Here is a 23498-nt window from a genome sequence, read left to right as displayed (position 1 = left end):
TGAACTCATCATGCTCCTGAGATTTTTATTTATTTATTGGAAGATTGTCTGCAACAGGAGAATATTGAGGAAGCTCTAAGTTCAGCTGTTAAAGATTCAGACAAACACCCACGGTGTTAAACCGTCCACGCCGTGGATTGTGATGAATAAACCGTGTTGTACATGGAGCGTCCTCTGCAGTAAAAGCTACAGCGGTTTTATTTCCTGCTCGTCCATCGCGGCCTCCTCCGCTCATTAAGCTGTCTTGTTAACTGTTGGAGTCTGAGTGGAGAGACCCGGGCTCGTAAACAAACCGCTAATTTCTACACTGTGGGCCATGACTTCATTAACATTATGAATACAAGGATCATATTAAACGACACCACCAGCCGTCCAGCGGCGCACTGGGCAGGCAGATCGGGTCCCGCACATGTTAAACACACTACCTGTAGAACTGGAGTGACGGTCCCACGGTGAGCAGGACGAACGGCACCACCGTGTAGCTGATGGCCACCTGAGTGGCCACCCACGTAATCACGTCGTACACAAACTTGTAGGAGTCGGAGACCAGGAAGTACGGTCTGACGTTGTGTCGTACCTGCGGGAAAACAAACAGGATGAGGGAACTGGAGACGACCGAGCAACTGAAGTGGACCTGAGATGGTTCCGGAAAATTCGACTTCAGAATATCATGTGGATGTTTCTGGGCTTTAGCATTGTTCTTAATACCAGCGCTCTCTCTCTTTCTGGACCCAGTATTTCCTTCTTCTTAAAAAAAAATAAATAAATAATAATAATCACAGTAGAATTTCAGAATCGAGATGTTTTATTTATCTTTGCTTTTTTTTACCTCGAGTTTTCACAAGTTTTTTCTTGATTTGGAAACTGAATATTGGCAGCCCCCCCCCCCAATATGTATTTTGAAAATATTAATGACGACCTATGATCAGAGAAATCTGCACGCCGGTGGTCCGTAGGTTCATAGCAGAACCAGTTCAGTGATCTGGCAGAGATCAATGAGAACGTCTTCACCTCATAATCACCTTCATCATCCTCCACCTCTCCACACATGATGCTGCTGTGTGTTTATTGGTCTGCTGAGTAGCTGTGGTGAACCAGAAGAGTCCCAGGGTGTCAAACATACAGTCCACAGAGCCCGAGAGAAGATTTTGGCCCATAGGATCACTTTAGAAATGTTCAAACTGTTGGATCGGATGTATTCTTATGTGATCGCACAGTTTTAAGAAGAACATCAGACACAGCAGTAAGATGAGAAGAGTACTGAGACATCGGCCTGCAGCATTTAAAGCTGCTACCTTACGGTGGCTTTTAAAAGTATTGATCCCCCTTGAACTTTTACACATTTTATGACAATCCAACCACAAATGTTAATGTGTTTAACTGGGATTTAATGTGATAGACCAACACAACGTGCTTCATAATTGTCAAGTGGAAGGGAAATGATAGATGGTTTACAAAACTTTGTTGCAAAAACTGAAAAAGTGTGACGTGCAAAGGTCTTCACTGTTCTTTACTCTGATCTCTTTCAATAAAATCCAGGTCAACCCAGACATCCAGCTGCATTCGATCTAATCTCAGTATAAATCTCTTCACTGGTGAAACTTCACGACAACACAAACAAATAAATGGATAAGAACACTTCCGTTTGGAACAAGTTATCGTGTGTGTGTGTGTGTGTGTGTGTGTGTGTGTGTGTGTGTGCCCACTCACTGCGCGTGCAGCCATCGTCATGGCGATGCCGGTGAGGAAGGTGAGATAGTAGCCAGGGTAAACGCCGTGCCACATGGCCGACAGCAGGAAGGTGGCAGCAGTGGGGTTGATGAGACAGCGCTCGTAACACACTCTGAAAAACACACATGCACACGCACACAGTCAAAACAAAAAAAGTATGAGGATAAGTATTTTCTTTAGTCAGTAAATGTATTACACTAAAATGAGTATATATGACTGTTTTCTTTTAGTGGCAATAACAGAAAAAAAAACACTTTTTTTGCAGAAATATTGTAAAATGATAAGATCCTTCAGCTTAAGCCCCGTGTATATACTGTAAGTATACATTTATATAATATCAAATTAGTTTGTGTTGACAGTTTTAGATGCATATGTTTTCTCCCTGATTTAGATTTTACATATGATAATATTTGTTTAGTAAAAATATTCATATTTATAACTGAATGTCATATAAATGTAATGCAGATGAATTAAAATGATAAGATATGGTGAACAATAAAAATTAAATAAAAGTATCTCCTTAGTATGAAAATCATGATACAATCTTTTATTTGAAAGCTGACAGCTCCGCTACAGACGACGTGGAGGAAATAACTGGTAGATAAATACAGAAGCAGAGAGTAAATGATGTTTGATTTATTTTACCTTTTGAGCCATAGAGATGTTTGAATGTTCCAGTTATCCAGGAAGAGTTTAAAGCTGGTAGCAAACTGAAAGCAAACACCGTTGACGTCAGAGCGGCAGGTGAAAGTGAAGAAGCGGCTTTAATGATGGGAGAGTGAAAGGATCCCTCACCTCGATGTCCAGGATCCGGAGGTTGGAGATCAGGTCCCACCGCGGGGAGCCGTCTTTGTTGTATCCGTTGAAGCCGAATCCGGCTGCATTGTTGATGGCGTCAGCTGCAGCAGGAAGAAGAAACAAAACATCATTCTATTAGTGACACGGACACGTGCTGCAGTTCAGCCGCTGAGCAGCAGAGGGCGCTGTCACACCAGAGCTGCTTTACAGCCTCCATGTTCAGAGGGAGGACAGACTCAGACTCTCCAAACAACCTGATTCAATTCAGTTCAGATAAAATAATAAATAAAAAAGACTTTACATCCTGATTCTCCTCCACCTCCACTCTTCATCTCTCCTCTCAGCAACAGTCTCAAATGTGTCCGCTTTTACCTCAAATCGAACTTCAACGCCCCGACAACATTTAGAGGTCATTTTAGAGGTCAGAAATGAAGAGAAAACAGCTCAGAAACTCCTTGAAATGGTTTATAATGATAAACAGAACTGGAGCTAATTCTGGATTTAATAAATGTTAGAAATTCAATTGAGATATTTTTTGGAATATTCTACGTTTACTTTTCAGTAGTTTAGCTCTTTTAATTGTGTATTAAAATATTATTTTTAAACCTTTTAGCTTTGTATAACTGTTTTAGGCATTCTACTTTTTATCTTATCATTTAAACCCTTTTCAGAGCTTTTTTCAATCCTATTTTAATCTTTCTTGGATTTTTTATTTTTTTTAAATTCTCATCTATTTTCAACTTTTGTTATTACATCTGCCAAGGACATAATAAAATCATCAGTGTATATTTATCTGTATGCCTGACAGCAAGATTATGTCAAAACTACTGCACCGATTTTGTTGAAAGTTTCACCACAGATAGATATTATGCCATGGAATATTCCATTCAATTTTGGAAGAGATGTGGAAACACTGAGTCCAGGTCAACCTTTGGAGGATGTCAGAAATCTCTGATTGTTCTTGTTTTTACTTACATTTTCATTAATTTTTTTTGCCATCAAATAAGAATCCTACATTAACATTTCCATCATTTTATCAATTCTAATTTTATTAGTGGTTTAGCTATTTTAGCCATTGCAGCTTTTATTAAAAAAAAAAAATAAAAAATGTTTTTAGCGTTGTAGCTTTTCAATAAACTTTAAATATTTGAATCATTTTTAATGGTTTAGCTTTTTATAGCTTTTGATTTCTTTTATTAGTGGTGTAGTTGTTTTTTGGTTTGTATTTTATATATATATATATAGTATTTAAACTTTAAAAATTCTAAGTTTAGATATTTTTGGCATTTTATCTTCTTTTTTTGTTGTATTCTTTTTTTAAACCTTTTTAGTGGTTTAACAGTTTCAGCCCCTGTCAGGGACAGGATGAGGTTCATTTCCTCGGCAGGTTGGAGTTTTCTCCCTCTCAAACATCAGCAGACGGAGGGTTTTGTCCTTTCTCCTCCATCATGTCAGTTCTCAGGCGGTTTCGTTTAGAGCCCGTTTATACGGAAACGATTTCAAGTGAAAACGCAAAACATTCGTTCGTTACACGACAACAGTGCTCAGAGCCACTGCTAACGCAACTTTTTGAAAACGTTCGGTTTTTGTCATGGAGTAAAAAGGGCGGAAACGCAACACCGTGGAAATGTGAAACTATTGTGAAATGAAATGCGTTTTCACATGAATGGTGGCGTAGACGGGGGGGCCTTCGTGTGCAGAAACTCACCCAGGGTCCAGATGAAGTAGTACTTTGGCCGCAGGGCCAGCATGGCCAGGTACAGGTAGAGGATCTGCAGGTGGAACGGTGTGTTGTTGACGAAGTCCTCGTCGATGCAGCGCTCCACCGGCAGCAGCTTGCACAGCCACAGGTAGACGCCCAGCGTGATGGCACACGTGCACAGTTTGGAGATGACGTCGTTCTGAGAGGAGAAGAAACCTTGGATCTTATAGGAGATCATTTTACCTCCACACGAGTCCTTCAGCAGGACTCATTTAGCGCTCAAGCATTTTACTGGAGTAAAAACACTTTATTAAACACAATGTGCAACAAAAAAACATGGAAGCAGCCCTGAAGTTCAAACACGAGTGTCATTAAATTCTTACTTGTGTTTAAGTTTCTGAGAGAAAATAGTGAGCGCATACCGCTTCAAACTGCCTTTTAAACATGTAGTTTGAAGCAGAGGTGGAAAGAACATATGTGCGCGCGCGTGTGTGTGTGTGTGTGTGTGTGTGTGTGTGTGTGTGTGTGTGTGTGTGTGTGTGCGTGTGTGTGTGTGTGCGTTCGGGTTCGCAGTATTGAAAATGAATGCAGACTGAATGTATTTCACACATCAGGTGCACAAAATGTAATTTCTAAATAGCAATTTGTCACATGTTAGACGTGTAAACCAGCCTGTAAAATACAAACATCTGATTTAAAGCTTCATGTTTAAAATGTTGAATTCAAGAGCTTTACTGAATATTTAAAGCAGCTTGGGTTTTAAACAAATAAAAATGTCTATAATAAATAATTACAAATCATTAGTTCAGTTTTGATGTTGACTGGAAGAGAAAAAATTTATATAATATCCTCCAGATAACCAGAAATCCATTTATTTTTTTATTTGTTTGTTGTTTTAGTGCAAACAGACACGAGTACATTGTGAAAAAGTTTACACATAGTAAATATATTTCCACAAAACCTGAGCAAGTCCACATTTTTAAAAACAAAATACAGTGAAACGTCCAAAAACATTGTTTTCTATGAATTTTGTAGCTTCCAGAAATCTTCTGTCATATGTAAGATCAGATCTGCTGCTCTGTGTCTGAGTCCTGCAGTTTTTAACATAAACATTGTCACACTGTCACTCCCACAATATCCCTTTAACCCTTTATAGGACTCTATGAAACACTTAGAAAGTGCAAGATTACAAAAAAATATCCTTTACTAGGATATAAGGGAGTGTAGAAGAACTGTTGTGTGATATCTTTATCCAATCAAATCTGTTTGGAAAATGTGAAAATACCCAAGTTTTCATTGTTTATTGCCTAAAAATGTTTCTTAAAAGAATAAATGTCTATAAACTGGTGTAACGTCCTTCTATGGAAAGTCTCACTGCTCACAATAACATGTCTTATTAACACAAAAAAGCTCCGAAAGATGATTTACTGAAATTAAAGTCATTAACTGACTGTTAATAAGGTCGCAGCTTTAAATGCTGCTGGCTGATGTTTCAGGGCACGTCTCTTCTCAGTGCTGTGTCTGATATTCTTCTTGAAACTGTGATCACAAGTGAATAAATCACTTCAGTCGAGTTTCTGGACATCGGGCCATACAGTATGTGTGACAGCTCTGGTTTTGGTGTTAAACTATCCAAAGTGTGTATATCCTGTAATTACTATTGTTACTATGAGTGTATGCAGACGATCCGCAGGTGTGTGTGTGTGTGTGTGGATGATCCGGGGGGGGGGGGTCAAACCTTTGAGGATGGCTCGCTCTGTTTGCACTTCCCGTTCTCCTTCCCGTTGGCGTTCTCCTGGTGGCGCGGCTGGTAGCCCGTCCCTTCGATGAAGGCCATGTAGTCGTTGTAGGAGCAGGTGGGCCCGGCCAGAATGCCCATGAAGTTACAGTTGTAGCTCAGGTACTCCAGTAAACTGGGCATACGGCTACAAGAGAGACATCACACGAAAAGAAACTGAATAAAAACAGCAAATGTAAACTTGCAGTTATGAATCAGCTCACTAATCTTTCCGATATTGAAATTATGCAAACGTTTGCATAGTTTCAGGGAAAAATGTTTGGGAACAATGTGAAGTTGTGAAGCCGGATGAAAAATTGTTTTGGGGTTTTTCCACCGGATCAGTCACCTGCGAGGAGCTTAATGTGGGGTTTCACAGAAAAGGCGCTCAGAATAATGTTGACGGCACCGAAGAGAGACTGAAATGAGGACATGTGATGGTTTCCTCCACAGAAATATAAGAAAAGCTTCCAAGCTTGAGCTGCGGATCTAAATCCACTTTTAATTCCCCTGAATCCGTCTTCTGAAGTAATAAAAACATACCTGAGCCACATACCTGATAGCGAGGTATTTCTGGCTGGGAGTCAGCTGCCCCTCTCGTTTGGTCAAACCTGAGAAGATACAGACAATTTTAAAAGGCCATATAACCTTCAAACATAAACAACTTCAGCATTTTTCTCCTGACAATGTTCACATCTAAGGTACTTCTCATTAAGAAATCCTGACGTTTTCTTGAAATCCATAGGAACCGTTTAAAGTTTGACCTGTCAGAGTTATTCTTTAGAATAATATTGGAAAAAGAAAAAACGGAAACTTCGAAACCCTAAAGTTTCTGCAGACTTCAGCATTCGCATTCATGACGCTACTTCGTAGCAATAAGTTCACTGGCTGCCACTCGTGTGTCTCTGATTTCTGCAGTGACAGTTTAATTCCAAGCAATAACAGTTCATTTCAGTGACAAATTGTATTTTTTTCACAGGCCTCATGAATGACACGCCTTCTTTAAAATGAAAATGATGCTATATGTTTTCATTTTTAAAAATGTAAAACAGAACAAGTCAGCAGTGGAAATGTCCTGGAGGTGTATGTACACTGTGCAGTGGGTTTAACTAATGAAGTCAGCATGCTGACCAGCCCATGGGTCTTCAACAGCAGCAGGAGAACCACATGCGTGTCTTCAGACTTTCAACAGTGGCTCCTGTTGTTTTATAAAATGGAATCCCCCTCTGATTGTTCTTGTTTTCTGTCATTTAAATGTCACATTACTTTCAACCGTCAGTCCTGGAGCCTCAGGCCCCGTTTACACGACAACGTTTCACGTGACGACACCTAATCCGCTGAAAGAAAGGAGTGCGTTTACACTGCAGCAGTGGACACAGAGACAACGGTGTAGTTAGTATGCCGGGCCACTGGAGGGCGCTGTTGATTGATTTTGTAATGAAACTACACAGACGTGTGCAGAACAAAACACTATAAACCCTTACATAAAATGGAGAGAACCAGACATCCGTATGGACTGATGACACATCGGATGCTATCAGGGGTGAGTTTCAACTATTAAACTACTGATCTGGATGATAAAACTAGAATATAGACCGCGGGTCGTACCACTACGCGGCCGCCATGTTTGTTTACAACTGAATGAGCAGGAGGGAGGGGGAGAGATGCGCATGCGTAGTAACAGGCTCTGTTTCCTCCATCAGTCTCTGCAGGAGGGATTTGAGCCGTGAAAAGAATCTTTCCACCTTGGGAGCCGGATTAAAAACTTTGCAGATACAGTGCATCCGCAAACTGGTGCCGTGTAAACAGACCCCCCAAAAGTGAAGAAAGTTTCGCGGATACACTCGAATTCGTTGTCGTGTAAACGGGGCCTGAAACAGTCTCAAAGCTTCATGGAGCCTCAGCAGGGGGGCTGTAGAGCCACGTGTGGCTGCAGACTTTGTCCGGAGTCACACCGAGTTCACTCAGGTGAAGAGCCTGAAGGTAAATGACCCCACAGCCTCCGGCTGTATTGACAGAGGAGGGAACAGTTCAACTGGTCTTCATTCTATAGATCTCCCAGTGTGTGTGTGTGTGTGTGTGTGTGTGTGTGTGTGTGTGTGTGTGTGTGTGTGTGTGTGTGTGTGTGTGATAATGAACAGTGAGCAAATATGAAGAAGCGATTCTCTAAATTTGAGTATTACATAATCAGAATCTCTTTAGAAAAGAGAACCTGAATTAGATTTAAATTACTGAGCACACACACACACACACACACACACACACACACACACACACACACACACACACACACACACACACACACACACACACACACACACACACACACACACACACACACACACACACACACACACACACACACACACACACACACACACACACACACACACACACACACACACACACACAAATATCCCAAAAGGGATGTGTGCAGCCACATGTGGCTCTCCAGCCCCTCTGTCATGGCTCCTTAAAGCTTTCAACAAAACCACGAGAAAAGCTAAAATAACTGACGATGTAATAAGATGCCCACAGTTCGAAATTGTAGTAATTAAACAACCTACTTGTAGTTTAAGTTACAGTTTTTGTATGTAAAGCAAAAATTTTAATCCCAGCGTTCTCTTCATTTTAAAGGTTAAACATGTTTTGGTGGAAAGACATAAACATGTGTCTTTTAGTTATAAAGACTGCTTAAACCTAAAACATCATGAAACTTGACCCTGATATGAACACTGCTCCTTTAATTTCTCACAATCTGGTTCAATCTTAGAAGAAAACCGATTTCATTCAGAAATCGGTGAAAATGTCAAATCAGTCAGTGATATTATAGAGTCATAGCTCGATGGATAGATCGATTTTAAAAGAAGATGGAAGAAAAGCTGGCTTGAATCAGAGATTTCACTGAACCATGGAGAGTCGATCGCAGGTCAAACATTCGTTCCATCAACGCAGAAAAGTCTCCATGTTTCTCACCGTCATGGATTTCAAACGCCATGCTGGTGATCTTCTGCGTTATAACCATCATGGGTCTGAAGAAAGAAAACACACGGTTAGACACTCGCACCTTTTGATTTCACTGTTCCAGAACAGGTTCAAGTGTCAATATGTATTAAATCTGTAGGAGTTTGTGCTCAGTGTTAATTAGTGTGATATATTACACTATATATTTAGAATTAGGAGGGGCTCCATAGGAGGTTAATGTGCAATAAATACAAACGATGATGTAGATGATGTTAAGGCCTCTGTGCATTGAAGTTCTTTCATAAAAATAACAGTTTGTTCGTCCTTTCGCATTGAAACTTCTTGTCTGGCTTGAATATCTTTGCAGGACTTTCATGATACTGATAAAAAAAAATAAAAAAATACTCTGGCATGTAAATGTTTACTTGGAAATTAATTATACACAGAGGCTGAATGGAAAACTCAAAACAAAGAAATGAATTACTGTGTTTTACGGACTACTGAGCGCACCTGAATATAAGCCACACCTGCAAAATTTAAAAAAAAAAGTACACATATAGGCCGCACTTGACTATAAGCCGCAGGTGTCCACATTGTAACGGGGCGGGAATTTCACCGCGGGAACACGGGGATTGCTCAGATTTTCATGAATTCCCGCAAATCTGTCTTTCATAGCGCTGGAAATTCCTGCACACAGCGCTCTGTGTGTGTGTGTGTGTGTGTGTGTGTGTGTGTGTGTGTGTGTGTGTGTGTGTGTGTGTGTGTGTGTGTGTGTGTGTGTGTGCGTGCGTGCGTGCGTGCGTGCGTGCGTGCGTGCGTGCGTGCGTGCGTGCGTGCGTGCGTGTGTGCTGCGGAGAAGCCCGCAGAGAGAGAAATACAGTCACTGAGTTTTATCTGTTGATAAAGTATTTTATGGGTTATTTGATTGTGTTTCTGAGGAGGAAGATTTCCCAGGAGTCCAGCAGCAGAGCTTTCCCTGATGCACCTGAACGCATCACTCTCGGCTGTCGGCTGCTGGAGTTCCGGACAACGGAAAGCAGCACAAGACGAGGTCACCAAGAGCAGAAATATGACTTTTAGGCATCACTTTTTTAAGTTTTAGTGCAGCAGAGGAGCTCAAAACAGCATGTATCGACATGCGTAAGTAGAATCTGGCGGCGTGAAACCGGTTAACTCGTAAAAATCCATAAATTAGCCGCGTCATTTGATAAGCCGCAGGGTTCAAAGCGTGTGAAAAGAGTAGCGGCTTATAGTCTGGAAATTACGGTACTTAAATCTGAACAAAAAAAGTGTGTCGAGATTGAATGACACTCTGATTTATCCTTTATTTATAAAAGTATGAAAAATACTTGGTTAACATTATAAAATCTGATCCAATGTGACGTATATGAATGATCTTATATTTGACTGTACATGAATGTGACGATAAATTCTCAACATATTGATATAAACGATATATTATTGAGCCTTAATCGTAACGTAACCTAATAGTGTATTTCTGTAGATGTCTGCATGCATGCAGGTTACAAGAGGAGCGCATGTGTGCAGAGCTTCTTGGTTCTTTTAAGACTATAACAGTGATTAAGGATTATAGGTCAGGATTAAATAAGCTCTATTTCCTCCTACTCCCTTTCGGCATGTTTATTACAAAATAAGCGTGCAGGGGGAGTATGTGTTGGCATATACACACTACAGTTGTCCGTGTACGTGTGTGCACACGATTCTTCTGAATGAACCCAACATTCTTGAGGTTCTTCTCTGTTCTGCAGACTCCGCTTCTTCCTGACTTCAGGACAGCTTCTCTGCTATAAAGGGAGCTTACGTATGAGACTGCACAGTCTAAATATAGATCAATACAGGCACACTATCGATGCTTGCGTCAGCGAGTACAAGTTCTCCATTAATTTCACATGTGGAAGCGTCGGGTTAGCGTAGAGAGCCTTGGACACGCGGCCGCTTGCTGCAGAGCTTTAAACTTATTCAGGAGGAAAACATTCAGGGAAACAGAGGGACGGCAGATGAAGGTGAAGGAGTGAGATCTCGGCCGTCACACAGCCAGCGTGGGTTTGTGTTCGGTTGCTTAGCAGCCAGCCACCCCCACCCAGTCTGGAAGAGTGGGAACCAACCTCGGGGAACGCTGGTTCCTACCCTGCTGAGCACGCAGCCGGTCAGTGCGACACACTCCTGATGATCTCACGCACACTTATATTTATTAGTTTCAAGTTTGCTCCGTTACGGTTCAAACATGGAGCAGATTACTACGGCTTCTGGGAATGATGTATTATCTACCGGTTGGTTATTCTTTTTTTTTTTTTTTTTTTAACAGGTTTTTCTGACATTTGCCTGCCCTCTAGTGGATTAAATGTGTATTAAAAAATGTATGATTGTGACGTTGGTGAAGTACATGAGCGTAAATACAGTAAATAATCTCCCAAAATTTAAATATCATGAAAATGTTCAATATATTTTTTTTCCCACATTCCTTTCAAAAAGTCAAACCCATATCTGATATAGGCTCATGGCATAGAGTGAAATATTTCAAGCCTTTATGAAATTTTGATGATGATGGCTTACAGATAATGAAAACCCAAAATTCAGTGTCTCAAAAAGTTCAGTTTTGGAAAGTCATGGTGTCACACCCAGATCAGCTAATTAACTCAAAACACTTGCAAATGTTTCCTGAGCCTTTAAATGGTCTCAGTCTGGGTCAGTAGGCGACACAATCATGGGGAAGACTGCTGACTTGACAGATGCCTTTTAATTATGACGATAAGATATATTCCACTCTTACTTATCACAAGTTCAAATTGAAACAATAACAGATGAAAGGTTGATAAGAATTTCGAGGAAGATTGACAGCTCACCCGGTGAAATCTGCAGAGTACATGCCGTAGTCGAACACGTAGACTCTTGTGATCTGACATACTATCAGGTAGCCGAGCGTCACGATGAAGCAGTACCTGCACACAGGAGGAGAAAGTTAAATGAGACATCACCCGGAAGTCACATTTTTCTTTGTTATATCATGTATATTGGTGTTGGACCTCAGTTGAAACTTCTGAAGATCTGTGGTTTGAAAGTGGCTGACTTCAGAAATCAGAATTGCCCACAAGGGGGCGCACCCAAAAGCAGGAGGTTTTGTCGTCAACACAAGAGGCTAATATCATAAACCCATCTCTGTTAAAGTTAGCAGCTACCAGTTAACGGGACTAATATAAACTTCAAACCACATGTAAGTTACAAATAACCAAGTACAGTATTTCATATTTAATCTCTGGGGGGCGTTGCTCTACGGCGTGGATGTTTGTAGACGGCTCCACAATCGTTCGTGTGAGCAGAGGACTGCTACGCTATCGCAATGCTATCCATGATGTACAGTTCCTACGACCAATCAATGCACACCTAACATCTGGCCCAATTAAAATCTCACACATACTCTTGTAAGAGGAATTTGTGGTATGAAAAAGGGTCAGAACGAATTCTATGTTTGATTTTTAAATTTTTTTTTTTTTTATGAATTTTTAAAAATTACTTCACGACGTTCACGTGAGATTACCAGGTGAAGACTCCTTTAAGGACAGGAGGCAAACTGAACTTTAAACAGGATGAGGTTGGCGGCGTAGCGGTTCACGTGACTCCAGTGCGACTTTGCTCAACGATCTCCACGTACACATTTCGTTGAAGACAATCGCGACACAGATTTCTTTTTCGTTGAGAGCGATTGCTTCTTATCCTCGTCTCCATACGCTCCGGACTGTGCTCCGCTGGACACGAGGGGGTAAAAGATGAGCGAAAAGCTCTGATAACGTGTCTGTGTCAGTGAAGACAGGACAGCAGGACGTTTCTTCAGGAGGCCGCTGCGCCGAGCTGCTGCAGTCAAAGCTAGCTGGTTAGCGTCCCTTAGCCGTCCAAAACAAGAGACTGTGCCGAGGAAGACCGAGGAAGAACACACAAAACTTTCTGTCTCCCAACACGTCACCTGACCGTCTGAAAACTCAAGGAAATGTTTCTCAATACAAATGTAACTCTGGCTGAGTGAACGCTGAACCATGGAAACACTGCCAGACGGAGGGAGGAGAAAGGAGTGAAAGCAGGAGATAGGGATGGGTACGGAAGAGTTTTAGAGCCACTGAAGAAAAAAAAAAATTCGGAGGCTAAAAAAACCCCAAAAAAAACCTTCGTGGCCTCAGAAAAAGTCGAAAATCAAAGTTGAGATTTCTTTTTTTTCACGGTGGAAAAAAAAGTCGGTCCATCCACATGCCAGCGCGTGTGACTGCTTCCTCAAAATGCTTATCAGGCGGTTTAATGAAGTGATGAAAAGATGCTTCAGGACAGAATGTAGCTCACAAACACGGTGCAGTTATCATCAGTATCAGGACCAGAAGAGACGGAGCAGCCTGCTGCCTGGTTCTGGAGAGGAACACAGTTATCATCAGTATCAGGACCAGAAGAGACAGAGCAGCCTGCTGCCTGGTTCCGTCGCGGAAGTTCGTCGAGTACGAAGGACAAAGGCTCGGATCCCGGGCTGCTTATTTAAATGTTCTTATTAATCAAGGAAATCCTGTGTAAAATCGCATGTCCATAAGCAGTAAGCAACCCGATATAGTCAGAATTAAGTGATTTAATGTGAATTCACATCTACGGGCAAATGATGAGGGATGGATAGACGGTCTCTCCATGAAAAAAAAAAAAATCTCGACTTTGATTTTCGACTTTTTCTGGGGCCACGAAGGTTTTTGGTTTTTTTTAGCCTTCAAATTTTTTTTTTTCCTCAGTGGCCCTAATACTCTTCCGTAGATGGACGATTTGGTCTATCTCTCAATGCACTTAAAAATGACTGCAGACATCACATATATATTGTCAAAAGTGCAACATTATTGCGGTGATCGTCCACAAAGTTAAAATGCATATAAACAATCCCAAAATAAAAAGTAAATGAGGCTTTGTCATTCAACAAATTTAAGCTTTAACTCAGATTTAAGCAAAAGTTCAACAGCAACTACGGAAACCCACAAGGAACACAACAAATGCCCAAAAAGAAAAAAAACTCAAATTTGCTAAATAAAAATAGTTTTTAGCTACAAATTCGATTAAATCGATTTTTTTGCCCAGCCCGAGCAGAAGACTCTCGTTATGATGCTTTTTATGTCTTAGTTTTTTCTACACGACCCAGGCTTTCTGACTCGAGGGCACAACAGTTTACACAAAATCCACAGTGAGAAAAGATAACCATGAAAAAATAGGAAATGAAGAATATGTGTTTTATTCAACATGGTTCACGAAATTCCTGATTAAGTTGCTCAATAGGACAAATGGCTGAAACTCTCAATGGCTGAAAATAAGACAGCAAAAATGTCTTGAAAAGCTCCTATAAACATCTGAACTGAATTTCTAAAAGTTTCCAAACAACTAAAACTACCAAAATTTGTAAATATGTATACATTTAGTGGAAACAGCTCAACGTGCTAGAATGTCGAAATGGATAGAATTTGATTTAAAAAGAGAAAAAAAAGGGTTAAACAGTTAAAAAAAGCTACATTGTAATAGAAATGTTATGAGCAAAATGGTGCTCCACATTATTAAACATGCGATAATGTTGGAGAATATTTCAATTGCAGTAGGATTTGAATATTACATCATAATAAGAGCAATCAGAGATTTCTGACGCCTGCCAAAGGTTGACCTGGACTCAGATACACAAAATATTTCTGGATCATCTCCAAAATTTACTGGAAACTTCCATGGCCTAATATCTATCTGTGGTGAAAACCTCGACAAAATCCGTGGAGTAGTTTTGACGTAATCTTGCTAAAAAGACATAAAGACAGACAGAACAACAAATATACGCTGATGATTTTATTACAACCTGGGTGGACGTAATGAGGAAGTGAAAAGAGATCTAACGTGAGGTAGGTCAGCAGGATTTGATCTGTTTGGACAATATGTTGACATGCACAGCAAAAGTGACGAGAAACATCTATTGAAGATGGTCAGTCTTTTGTAAAATGTATACGGCCGTATGTTTGTGATCTATCATGCAGCCCATCGCTCACAGCATGATTACCAACACTGCTAACCCAGTTTGATCATTACAGCTTGTTATCAGTTCACTCTCGGAGTGAATCATTTAATAAAGGTACAGATCTTTTGTCGTTGGTGTGAAAAAAGACACGGAGCACAGATTCATCACTGCCTCACACAGGTTGTTGCACAAAGACTAAAATAGATCTCACAGCGGAAAATGCAAAAGCTTGCAATACTTCTGTTTTTCCTGCAGTCCTGAAGGTCCTCGGCTCGCTTCTGGAAGCAGCTGCACTGATCAGCGAGGACAGAAAGCAGCAAGCTATATTTGATGTGAGCCTGCAGGCGGTGGCAGCGGGGAGGGGAGTACAAATACACCTGTACATGGAACACGATGTACGCACACGACGCCCCGAGTTTTTGTATGGAGGAGCCAGGAAGTGTAGGAAACTCCCCTGGAGGAACTTCAGGACAGACCTGGACAAATGTCCAACAGATCAGAGGAACTGGGAGGTACTAGATCACATCATCACGAGACACACACACACACTCACACACACACACACACACACACTCCAAACAGATCCAGAGAAATGTCCAGAACATCTGGAGAGATTCTGCTGATTTCACATGTAATCAAAGGCTCACGGTGATTTAAATTCATCAGGTAAAACTTCTTCACACAGATCAGATCATCATTTATTCTCTTTTGATCCAACCGAGCATTAACTAACCCCATGATTACTTTTCCCGTTGAAGTTGTCTGGTGGCCCCCAGAGGACACACGCCCCACACTTTGAAAGCTGCTTCATCATCATCATCATCATCATCGTCATCATCATCCTCTCTTCTGCTAAACTGTCATTAGAGCAGAGAGCCTTTTCCTTCACAGTGATTAAAGCTGCTTCACACACAGACTAAACACTTCACATGTAATCAGAGCAGAGCCGTCACCTCTCACACACTCTCAACTCACTCTCAGGCACATCGTCTGACTCCACCTTGATCTCACAATAAAATGCATCTCCGATCAGCGGGTGCACAATGAACAGTTTCAGGGATTTAAAGTCAGACTTATATGGAAATGGAACCCGTCACATTTAACTCCCATGATCACTGGGGGATTTATGGGATTTGTCCTGTTTTGCTTGTTGTTCCTCTGCAGCAGCTCCATTGCTGACAGGGTGCATCTGTGTTTGCGGTCACAGTTGACTGGATCTGTTCCACCCTCCCCGATCATTTCACAGCTGTGCATCTCTCTGCCCGGCCAGCAGGCGGTGCTGTGTTCACACTGGAGGCAAAGAGAAGAAGCAGAACATTCCTGCCTCTGTTCACATCTAACAGGTGAGCTGCCAGAGAATGGAGGGAAATCTGACGCTCAGCTCTGAACAAAGAGCCGCTGCTCGTCTGCAGATCCACAACCCGCCCGTTCCCACATTGCAGAGCAGAACAAAAACAAACTGGCCTCCGGTTGGGCCGTTTTCATTTACGCCATTTGTCTTTTGTCAATAAATTTGTGTGCCTGCTTCAGAAAAAAAAACAGGCAGAGAGCAGCAGTGATTCCACATACAGGCCTTAAACTGCACGTCTGAACATGTTGAAAATAAAGACACGCGTCTCAGAGGGATTACATCCAGCACAAAAACTCTCAACTCCTCCATTTATTCGTTCAGCTCACATTCACACTGCCTGAAGTCACCAAATCCCCTCACGTCCGTTTGTGGACTGTGGGTGGAAACCAGCGCATGTTCAGGGGAGACCTTAAACTCCACGCAAAACGGTCACTGATCCCGGAATCGAACAGGGATTTTAATCGAGGTTTGGTGACCGTGCGAACCACTGGACCTCAACCAGTGAACTCTGCTGGATGAATCTGCAGCTGACAAATCAAACACTGAAATCATGAAATTCAACAGTTTGTCAACTTAAATCTGAATGAGGAAAACGTATTTTGATTTTAATGACGAGGACAAAAGTTTGACAGAAATGAACAAAGAAGCGATGACAAAATGGTTCGAACCACAAACAGGTGAAAATTAACGATATTGAAATAACTAGAGAACTAAAAAAAAAAAAAAAGTCCTGTCGTTCAACCACCGGCATAAATTCAGTTCAAAGAGCAAAAACACACGCAAGCAAACGCGCGCGCACATACCTGACGGTGCGCAGTGGATTTTAATTTCAAAATACGACTGGCGTGGAGAATCGCTTGTCGTCTCCAAGGCTTTTTGATTTCCTTTCTTCAAAACTTTTTTTTGTTTTGTTTTGAATAATGTCCAGATCTATTTGGAGTCACATCTGTACTCAACCTTGAGTTCAGGCAAAAACAAACATCCGTGTGTGTGTGTGTGTGTGTGTGTGTGTGTGTGTGTGTGTGTGTGTGTGTGTGTGTGTGTGTGTGTGTGTGTGTGTGTGTGTGTGTGTGTGTGTGTGTGTGTGTGTGTGTGTGTGTGTGTGTGTGTGTGTGTGTGTGTGTGTGTGTGTGTGTGTTCACAGATGGGAGCCCGCAGGCTGAATCAGACTCGGTGTCATGGTGACCCGGACTCTTCTGCCTCCAAACTGCACTAACAAACAACAAGGCTCACAAGAGGAGAGCAATAAATGACATGTCAGTCGATCTTTCCTGTCATGTGAGAATCTGAAACGTAACTGTGTCAAAGTGTGTGCAGGTATTTCCCGCCCGTCCCACTACGGTCAAACTCATACCAATAATGTCCAAACAGTTCAAAATCGTTACAGATGCTGACATGGAAGAAAAAGTCAACTCAAATTGCCAAATGTAGTATTGAAACTTGCCATCAATGCAGCTATATTACAGTTTTTGGATACAAAAGAAAGAACTATATGATAAAGGTATATTTAGAACCTGATGGTCTGTGATAACTTCCTTTTAAATGTTACGTTTTTGTTTCGTGGCTCCAGACGAACCTCATTTAGTGGAAAGTGGCAAAAAAGTCTCTTCTGCTTGTGGAGCCTGCAGGCTTCAGGCTGGAGACTTTTTGAATACCATCCAATCTCCTACACCAACTTTATCCAAGTTACAGTTCTGAATTGTTGTAAAATGAATGAAGACATGTGAAATGTCCGCAGGTTCTTACTTGTGCATGTGCTCCAGACCAGCGAAGACCATCACACCATAGGACAGTCCACTCTGGACCAGGAAGTGGAGGGAATACCTGCAGAGAAACACATGAAACTCACACTGACGCTTCTGCTCACCTTCATCAGCCAACACTTTCATGACTGCAAGTCATAGTGAGCCTGACTTGGATTTATTTTGACTCACTGGCTGTTGAAATGTCACAAAATGTGAGATGAGTGTGAGTTTCTGCCCCATTTGACAAAATCACTTCAAAAGTCAATGTCTGGCTGTTCAGTGTTGCAGGTGTTAAATGGTCTTGATCAGAGGTATTCCACAGCCCCTACGTAGCAGCTCCAAGAAGCTTTCACTGAACCCAAGGTAAATTAACATTTACCAAAAAAAAAGCAGAGTCGAGCGGCAAAATACAACAAACAAATACAGGAGAGGAATTTTTTACAGTTCAAGGTAGTTTGCACACATCTTGTTAAAATGTCATTTAATTCAATTAAAACATTTTAACTTGTTTAGATTTTGTAATAATAGATAAATGTGACTTTTTGTTACTTCTGAGATCAAACCTGTATCAGTTAGTTATCATTACTAGTAAGCCTGGTAAATCCAGTCTGCGGAGACATGAGTGTTAGAATGTTCTTCCTTATTCTTTCCCATATTAGACTTGATTTACTCTTGGTATTATGTGTTTTTTTCATGAAAAAGAGGAAATGATTGCATCAGAAAACCACCGTGGTGACATGTGACACAGTATGTGGTGACCGTCACCATCATCAGACTGCAAACATCCGCCGGCTGCACTTCATTCATGAGTTCATCACACTCTGCAGCCCAGTGCTTTGAAGGGTTGTGTGTGTGTGTGTGTGTGTGTGTGTGTGTGTGTGGGGGGGGGGGGGGGGGGGGGGGGGGTCTCTGCTGGAGTGAAGCAGGTCGAGTGTCTGTGTGTGTCCTGTTGCAATCGGATCATGAGTTCAGCTAATGATGCTAAACGTCACTAGTCAGCAGCAGAAACAGTATCCTGTCCTGATAGAGAGAAATATTCACCAGGGAAGATCTGAGCTTACCAAGAAAAACAGGAACCGACACAGAATCAGTCCAAAAAGAAGACAGATTTTAAACTTAATTCACTTCTGGAAGGACGTCATCAGACCAATTTGTGCCGGTGAAAAGTAGCCTTAGCTTTCTCCTCTAAAGTGTATCTCTGTCCAAATGGAGCCGATCATTAGAAGAAGCTCCCCTCTGTGAGAGACCGACAAAGAAACCCTTTCCAACATCTTCAGGCAGATAAGACGTGTGTTTATTGTGCTTGGCTCAAACCTCCAGGTTAAGTATTTGCTGCTGATCTGAATTACACCCTCATTAGAGGAGAAAAGGTGATTCTCATCCTAACTTTCCTCACGTCGTGCCGTTAATGACGTGATTCAAGCGTACAGGCGGAACGACGTGATGGACCGGGGAAGTTCAAATCTACACCAACTCTGTGACGCTCGTTCACTTCTGAGAACGCGTCCGTGCAGACGTTTTGAATTCACACACCTGGCTGCAGGTCCTCAGAGGAGTTTTCACTGATGCTGCTGAACATGGGGTTATTTTAAGATCTGCCCTCTCTCTAAAAGACACGCCTGCTTGTTTCTTAATGTCACTGCAGCAGCCAGTTGACTGAGGACTGACACTGATCATCCATCCATCTTCTTTCCATCCTGAGCCCGGAGCTCACACTACATCTCCACACGAGTCCAACACCTTGGGCATTAACCTTGGGCAGGTTAGATGGTTAGCTGGTCCGAGGCAGAGATGCAGAGTGAAACCTGTTCCAGGCAAAGCACGATCCGTCTGTTCCTGCTTTGCCGAGTCACTGTTTGACGACACTGACCGGAAGACGATCCTGTTTGTGATCCAGGAATCGAGCTCGCGCCGTCTCCCTCTAGGACTAATCGTATCATCCAGCAGCAGCAGCAGCTCAGTGTCGGCCGCTCGCTGCAACAAGAGCTGTCTGCTGAAACCAGCTCCGTCCGTCTCGCTCCCGGGCGACCGGGTAACACTCGTGTTTGGAATATTTCCATTCGCTGCCAACTGGGTACGACGCGGGATCGTGTTTCTCACTGAAGTTTGCTCTCCTCGTGCACACTGAGCCACACACAGCAGCTCCGAGGGGCACCGGGCCAGACGTACAGTGGGTTGTCTATTACGGGGCAATAACTTTCTAATGGGGTATCAGTTACTATCTGATCGACCATTTGCTTTGGCAAGGATAAGGAGAGAGTGGTTGTGCAGAGGGAGGAAGAGTGACAGAAGGCCTGAGTCCCCCCCCCCCAACTGATCGTCCACGTTTCCGTCTCTGACTTTATCAGACTGAGAAGTTGTATAGTTTGTTCTTTCACTTTCACTCTCTCTCTCTCTCTCTCAAAAAAAAAAAAAGGCTTTTCATTTCTTCAATCAACCAACATTCTCTCGTTCACGTCACATGAGATCGATCCATCAATGTCAAACCAAACGTGACGTCCATTTTTGGGAATATTTCATAATTCATTTTACTCCAATGAAGTTACACTTTTTCCAAATGACCTCTGGCTAAAATAATGTCCGATATGGCAGCAGAAGAAACATTTACCTCCAAATAGGAGGTGGTACTGAGAGACATTAAAATCTCCAGAATCCAATCCAAACCTCAGTGAATAAGAGTTATGATCACTGGCTCGATGAACGACCTAACGCTGCGACACGCCGTAACGGAGTCGTGCTGGAGATACACCAACAAGCTAAAAATGACTGGATCCATGTTCAGGTCATTCGGGACTTTACAAGCACCGAATCACTCACCTTCCATGATCTCATTAGAATGAAAAACAAAGAATTTTAAAATATAATTTCCACGAGGTAATAAGACTTCACCCTTAGTTGCGCAGCATCTTTACGTGTTAGCTTAGCATGTGCAGAACGGTGCAATCCTAAATGTCCGTTGAGGTTTGTGGTTGTTTCACAAGTCAATCACCAGGGAAACATCTCGGGGCTCGCCTTGCTCGTCATGTTTAACGAATTTCAGTGAAGCAACAGAAATGAGAGGGAGAAAAAAAATTATGTGTCAGGTCAGAAATGTAGAGAAAAAGAAATGACTATTCCTCTGTAAAGTCGAATATTCCTGTTGAACTTTATGAGCAAACATCCAGGAAGATGTGGGAAAATAAAAAAAGTTGGCATTTCTTTTCATTCTCTCACATTTTATTTCCCAGTAACTGACCCATAAGAGGAACAGCAGCATCTGAAGTCGCCCTGAGGCACAATATAGAAATGTGATCACAACGGCATGGTATTGGGCCAGACGAGAACATGTAACAGAACAATGTCTGCCACATAACAGGGAGGGAGGGAGGGAGGGAGGGAGAGAGGGAAGGAAGGAAGGAAGGAAGGAAGGAAGGAAGGAAGGAAGGAAGGAAGGAAGGAAGGAAGGAAGGAAGGAAGGAAGGAAGGAAGGAAGGAAGGAGACGACAGCAGCCGTGACTCACCAGCCGAAGCAGAAGAGAGCCAGGTAGAAGCCGAGCAGCGTGGCCACCACGTGTCTGATGAAGGGACTGGTCTTACTGGGGTGGAGGTAGATCCTGAACCATACCGCCATCAGCAGGGCGAACAGCTGACCGGCCACAAAGTTCACCTGCACAAGGGACAAACACAACATGCTCAGCTCGGTCTGGAAACAAATCAAACTGTGGGATCCATCAGTAGGAGTTAAGCCGTTAGTCTGCAGTCTGGATATTTTCTTTATCCTTCCCAAAACTAAACGACAGAACTCAATGGAGAAAGTACAGCCTAGAGATATGCGGTGTAAACCTTTTACAAATCACTTTATCTAGAAGTTTGTGCAGTAAATGCATTATGATGACTTCCTGACAATTGCCTCACTTTAGATTATTGTATTTTTGGAATCAAAGCTGATATAAAGCCTCCACTTTATAGGTCAACTTGAGAAAAGCTGTTTATTTACACAATCCTTGTCATAAAAAAGAAAAAAAAAAAACGCAGACCAACTGATCGACATCTGCCACCAGTGGTGAGCAGGAAACAGAGATATTCCCTCAAGGGAACAAACAAAGCTGAACCTTCACCTAAATATAAACTCTTACACATGAACTTCACCCACATTTGAAGCATTTAGTGCACAAACTGAGTTGATATGTTTTTATTACATTCAATCAGAGGCAGCCAAAGGTTGAACATACGATAGTTACTGTCCAGTTCAGTGTTTACACAGAGAGATTCCTGCTGTGTGTGTGTGTGTGTGTGTGTGTGTGTGTGTGTGTGTGTGTGTGTGTGTGTGTGTGTGTGTGTGTGTGTGTGTGTGTGTGTGTGTGTGTGTGTGTGTGTGTGTGTGTGTGTGTGTTAAGGGTTGAACACCAGATGATACTGTATATGATGGTTTTTGACAACTGTATGAGAAAAAACAGCTTTGTATTCCATTTATTTTTGATAACCCTGCTGGTCGTAAAATGATAGATAATAGAATTCATTCATAGACGCCATTTCATTGCTTTATATTTGCTCCTACTTACTCATAGTTTTGGTTAATGGTAGGATCGAACTGCCAGCCCTGGACAACGATCCACTGTAGCAGTGGATCCTCAGGCAGCTCAGGCTGGGACAGTGTTTCATCTCATAATGTGTGTAAATGGGTCGGTGGAGAGCAGCAAGAGGAAGCTTAGCGCTCAGTCTGATTACTCTGTTGCTCATTAAATCCACCTTCTGACATGATGTTAGCATGTCACTCTCTCCTGTTTAAATCACCTACTGTGTGTTAATGTCTGCAGTCTGAAACACACAGTTGTTACACTCTCAGCTTATAAACTACCTTTTGCTCATTTTAGCTGTTTTAGCCGTTTTAACTGGTGAATTTATTTTAGCCATTATAGCATTTTTTGCTATTTCAGCTAATTTAGCACTTATAGTCAATTTTGTAACTTTAACTATTTAATGTATTTTAGCTATTCGGGTTTTAGCTGCTATACTCATTTTAGTGGCTTTCTCCATTTTAGCCCAAACAACAATTTAGCAGTATCACCTAAGTTAGCTCTTTCAGTTACATTTTGTAGTTTGTTAAACTACTGAACCAATTCTTTACTTTGAAAGTTAGATTTGTCACACTAAAGTGTGAAATGAGAGTTTATTAACACAGTGATGAGTGTAAAAGTTACAGGAGGACGCACACACACACACACACACACACACACACACACACACACACACACACACACACACACACACACACACACACACACACACACACACACACACACACACACACACACACACACACACACACACACACACACACACACACACACACACACACACACACACACACACACACACACACACACACACACACACACACACACACACACACACACACGCACGCACGC

The 23498-nt window shown here is 42.0% G+C and overlaps 1 protein-coding gene across 3 annotated transcripts in view; it reads right to left on the bottom strand.

Moving 5' to 3' along the window:
* The window catches only part of mboat2a (membrane bound O-acyltransferase domain containing 2a), a 56736-nt gene that overhangs the window by 4220 nt on the left and 29018 nt on the right, over positions 1-23498 (bottom strand). The window contains exons 2-12 of one of the 3 annotated variants that reach the window (XM_080479707.1): positions 21591-21736; positions 18092-18169; positions 11837-11932; positions 8985-9040; positions 6565-6619; positions 5970-6156; positions 4238-4430; positions 2527-2630; positions 2377-2441; positions 1711-1843; positions 426-577 (exon numbers count right to left, since the gene is read on the bottom strand). In XM_080479707.1, the coding sequence (XP_080335833.1) occupies positions 426-577; positions 1711-1843; positions 2377-2441; positions 2527-2630; positions 4238-4430; positions 5970-6156; positions 6565-6619; positions 8985-9040; positions 11837-11932; positions 18092-18169; positions 21591-21736 (1265 nt within the window). The remainder of the gene's footprint in view (positions 1-425; positions 578-1710; positions 1844-2376; positions 2442-2526; positions 2631-4237; positions 4431-5969; positions 6157-6564; positions 6620-8984; positions 9041-11836; positions 11933-18091; positions 18170-21590; positions 21737-23498) is intronic. The other 2 variants (XM_080479709.1, XM_080479708.1) reach the window with 2 other exon arrangements.

The sequence above is a fragment of the Lipophrys pholis genome, assembly GCF_963383615.2.
Source record: "Lipophrys pholis genome assembly, chromosome: 14".
Lineage (NCBI taxonomy): Eukaryota > Metazoa > Chordata > Actinopteri > Blenniiformes > Blenniidae > Lipophrys > Lipophrys pholis.
Note: the sequence above shows the minus strand (reverse complement) of the source record. Positions and strands in the feature narration are given on the sequence as shown.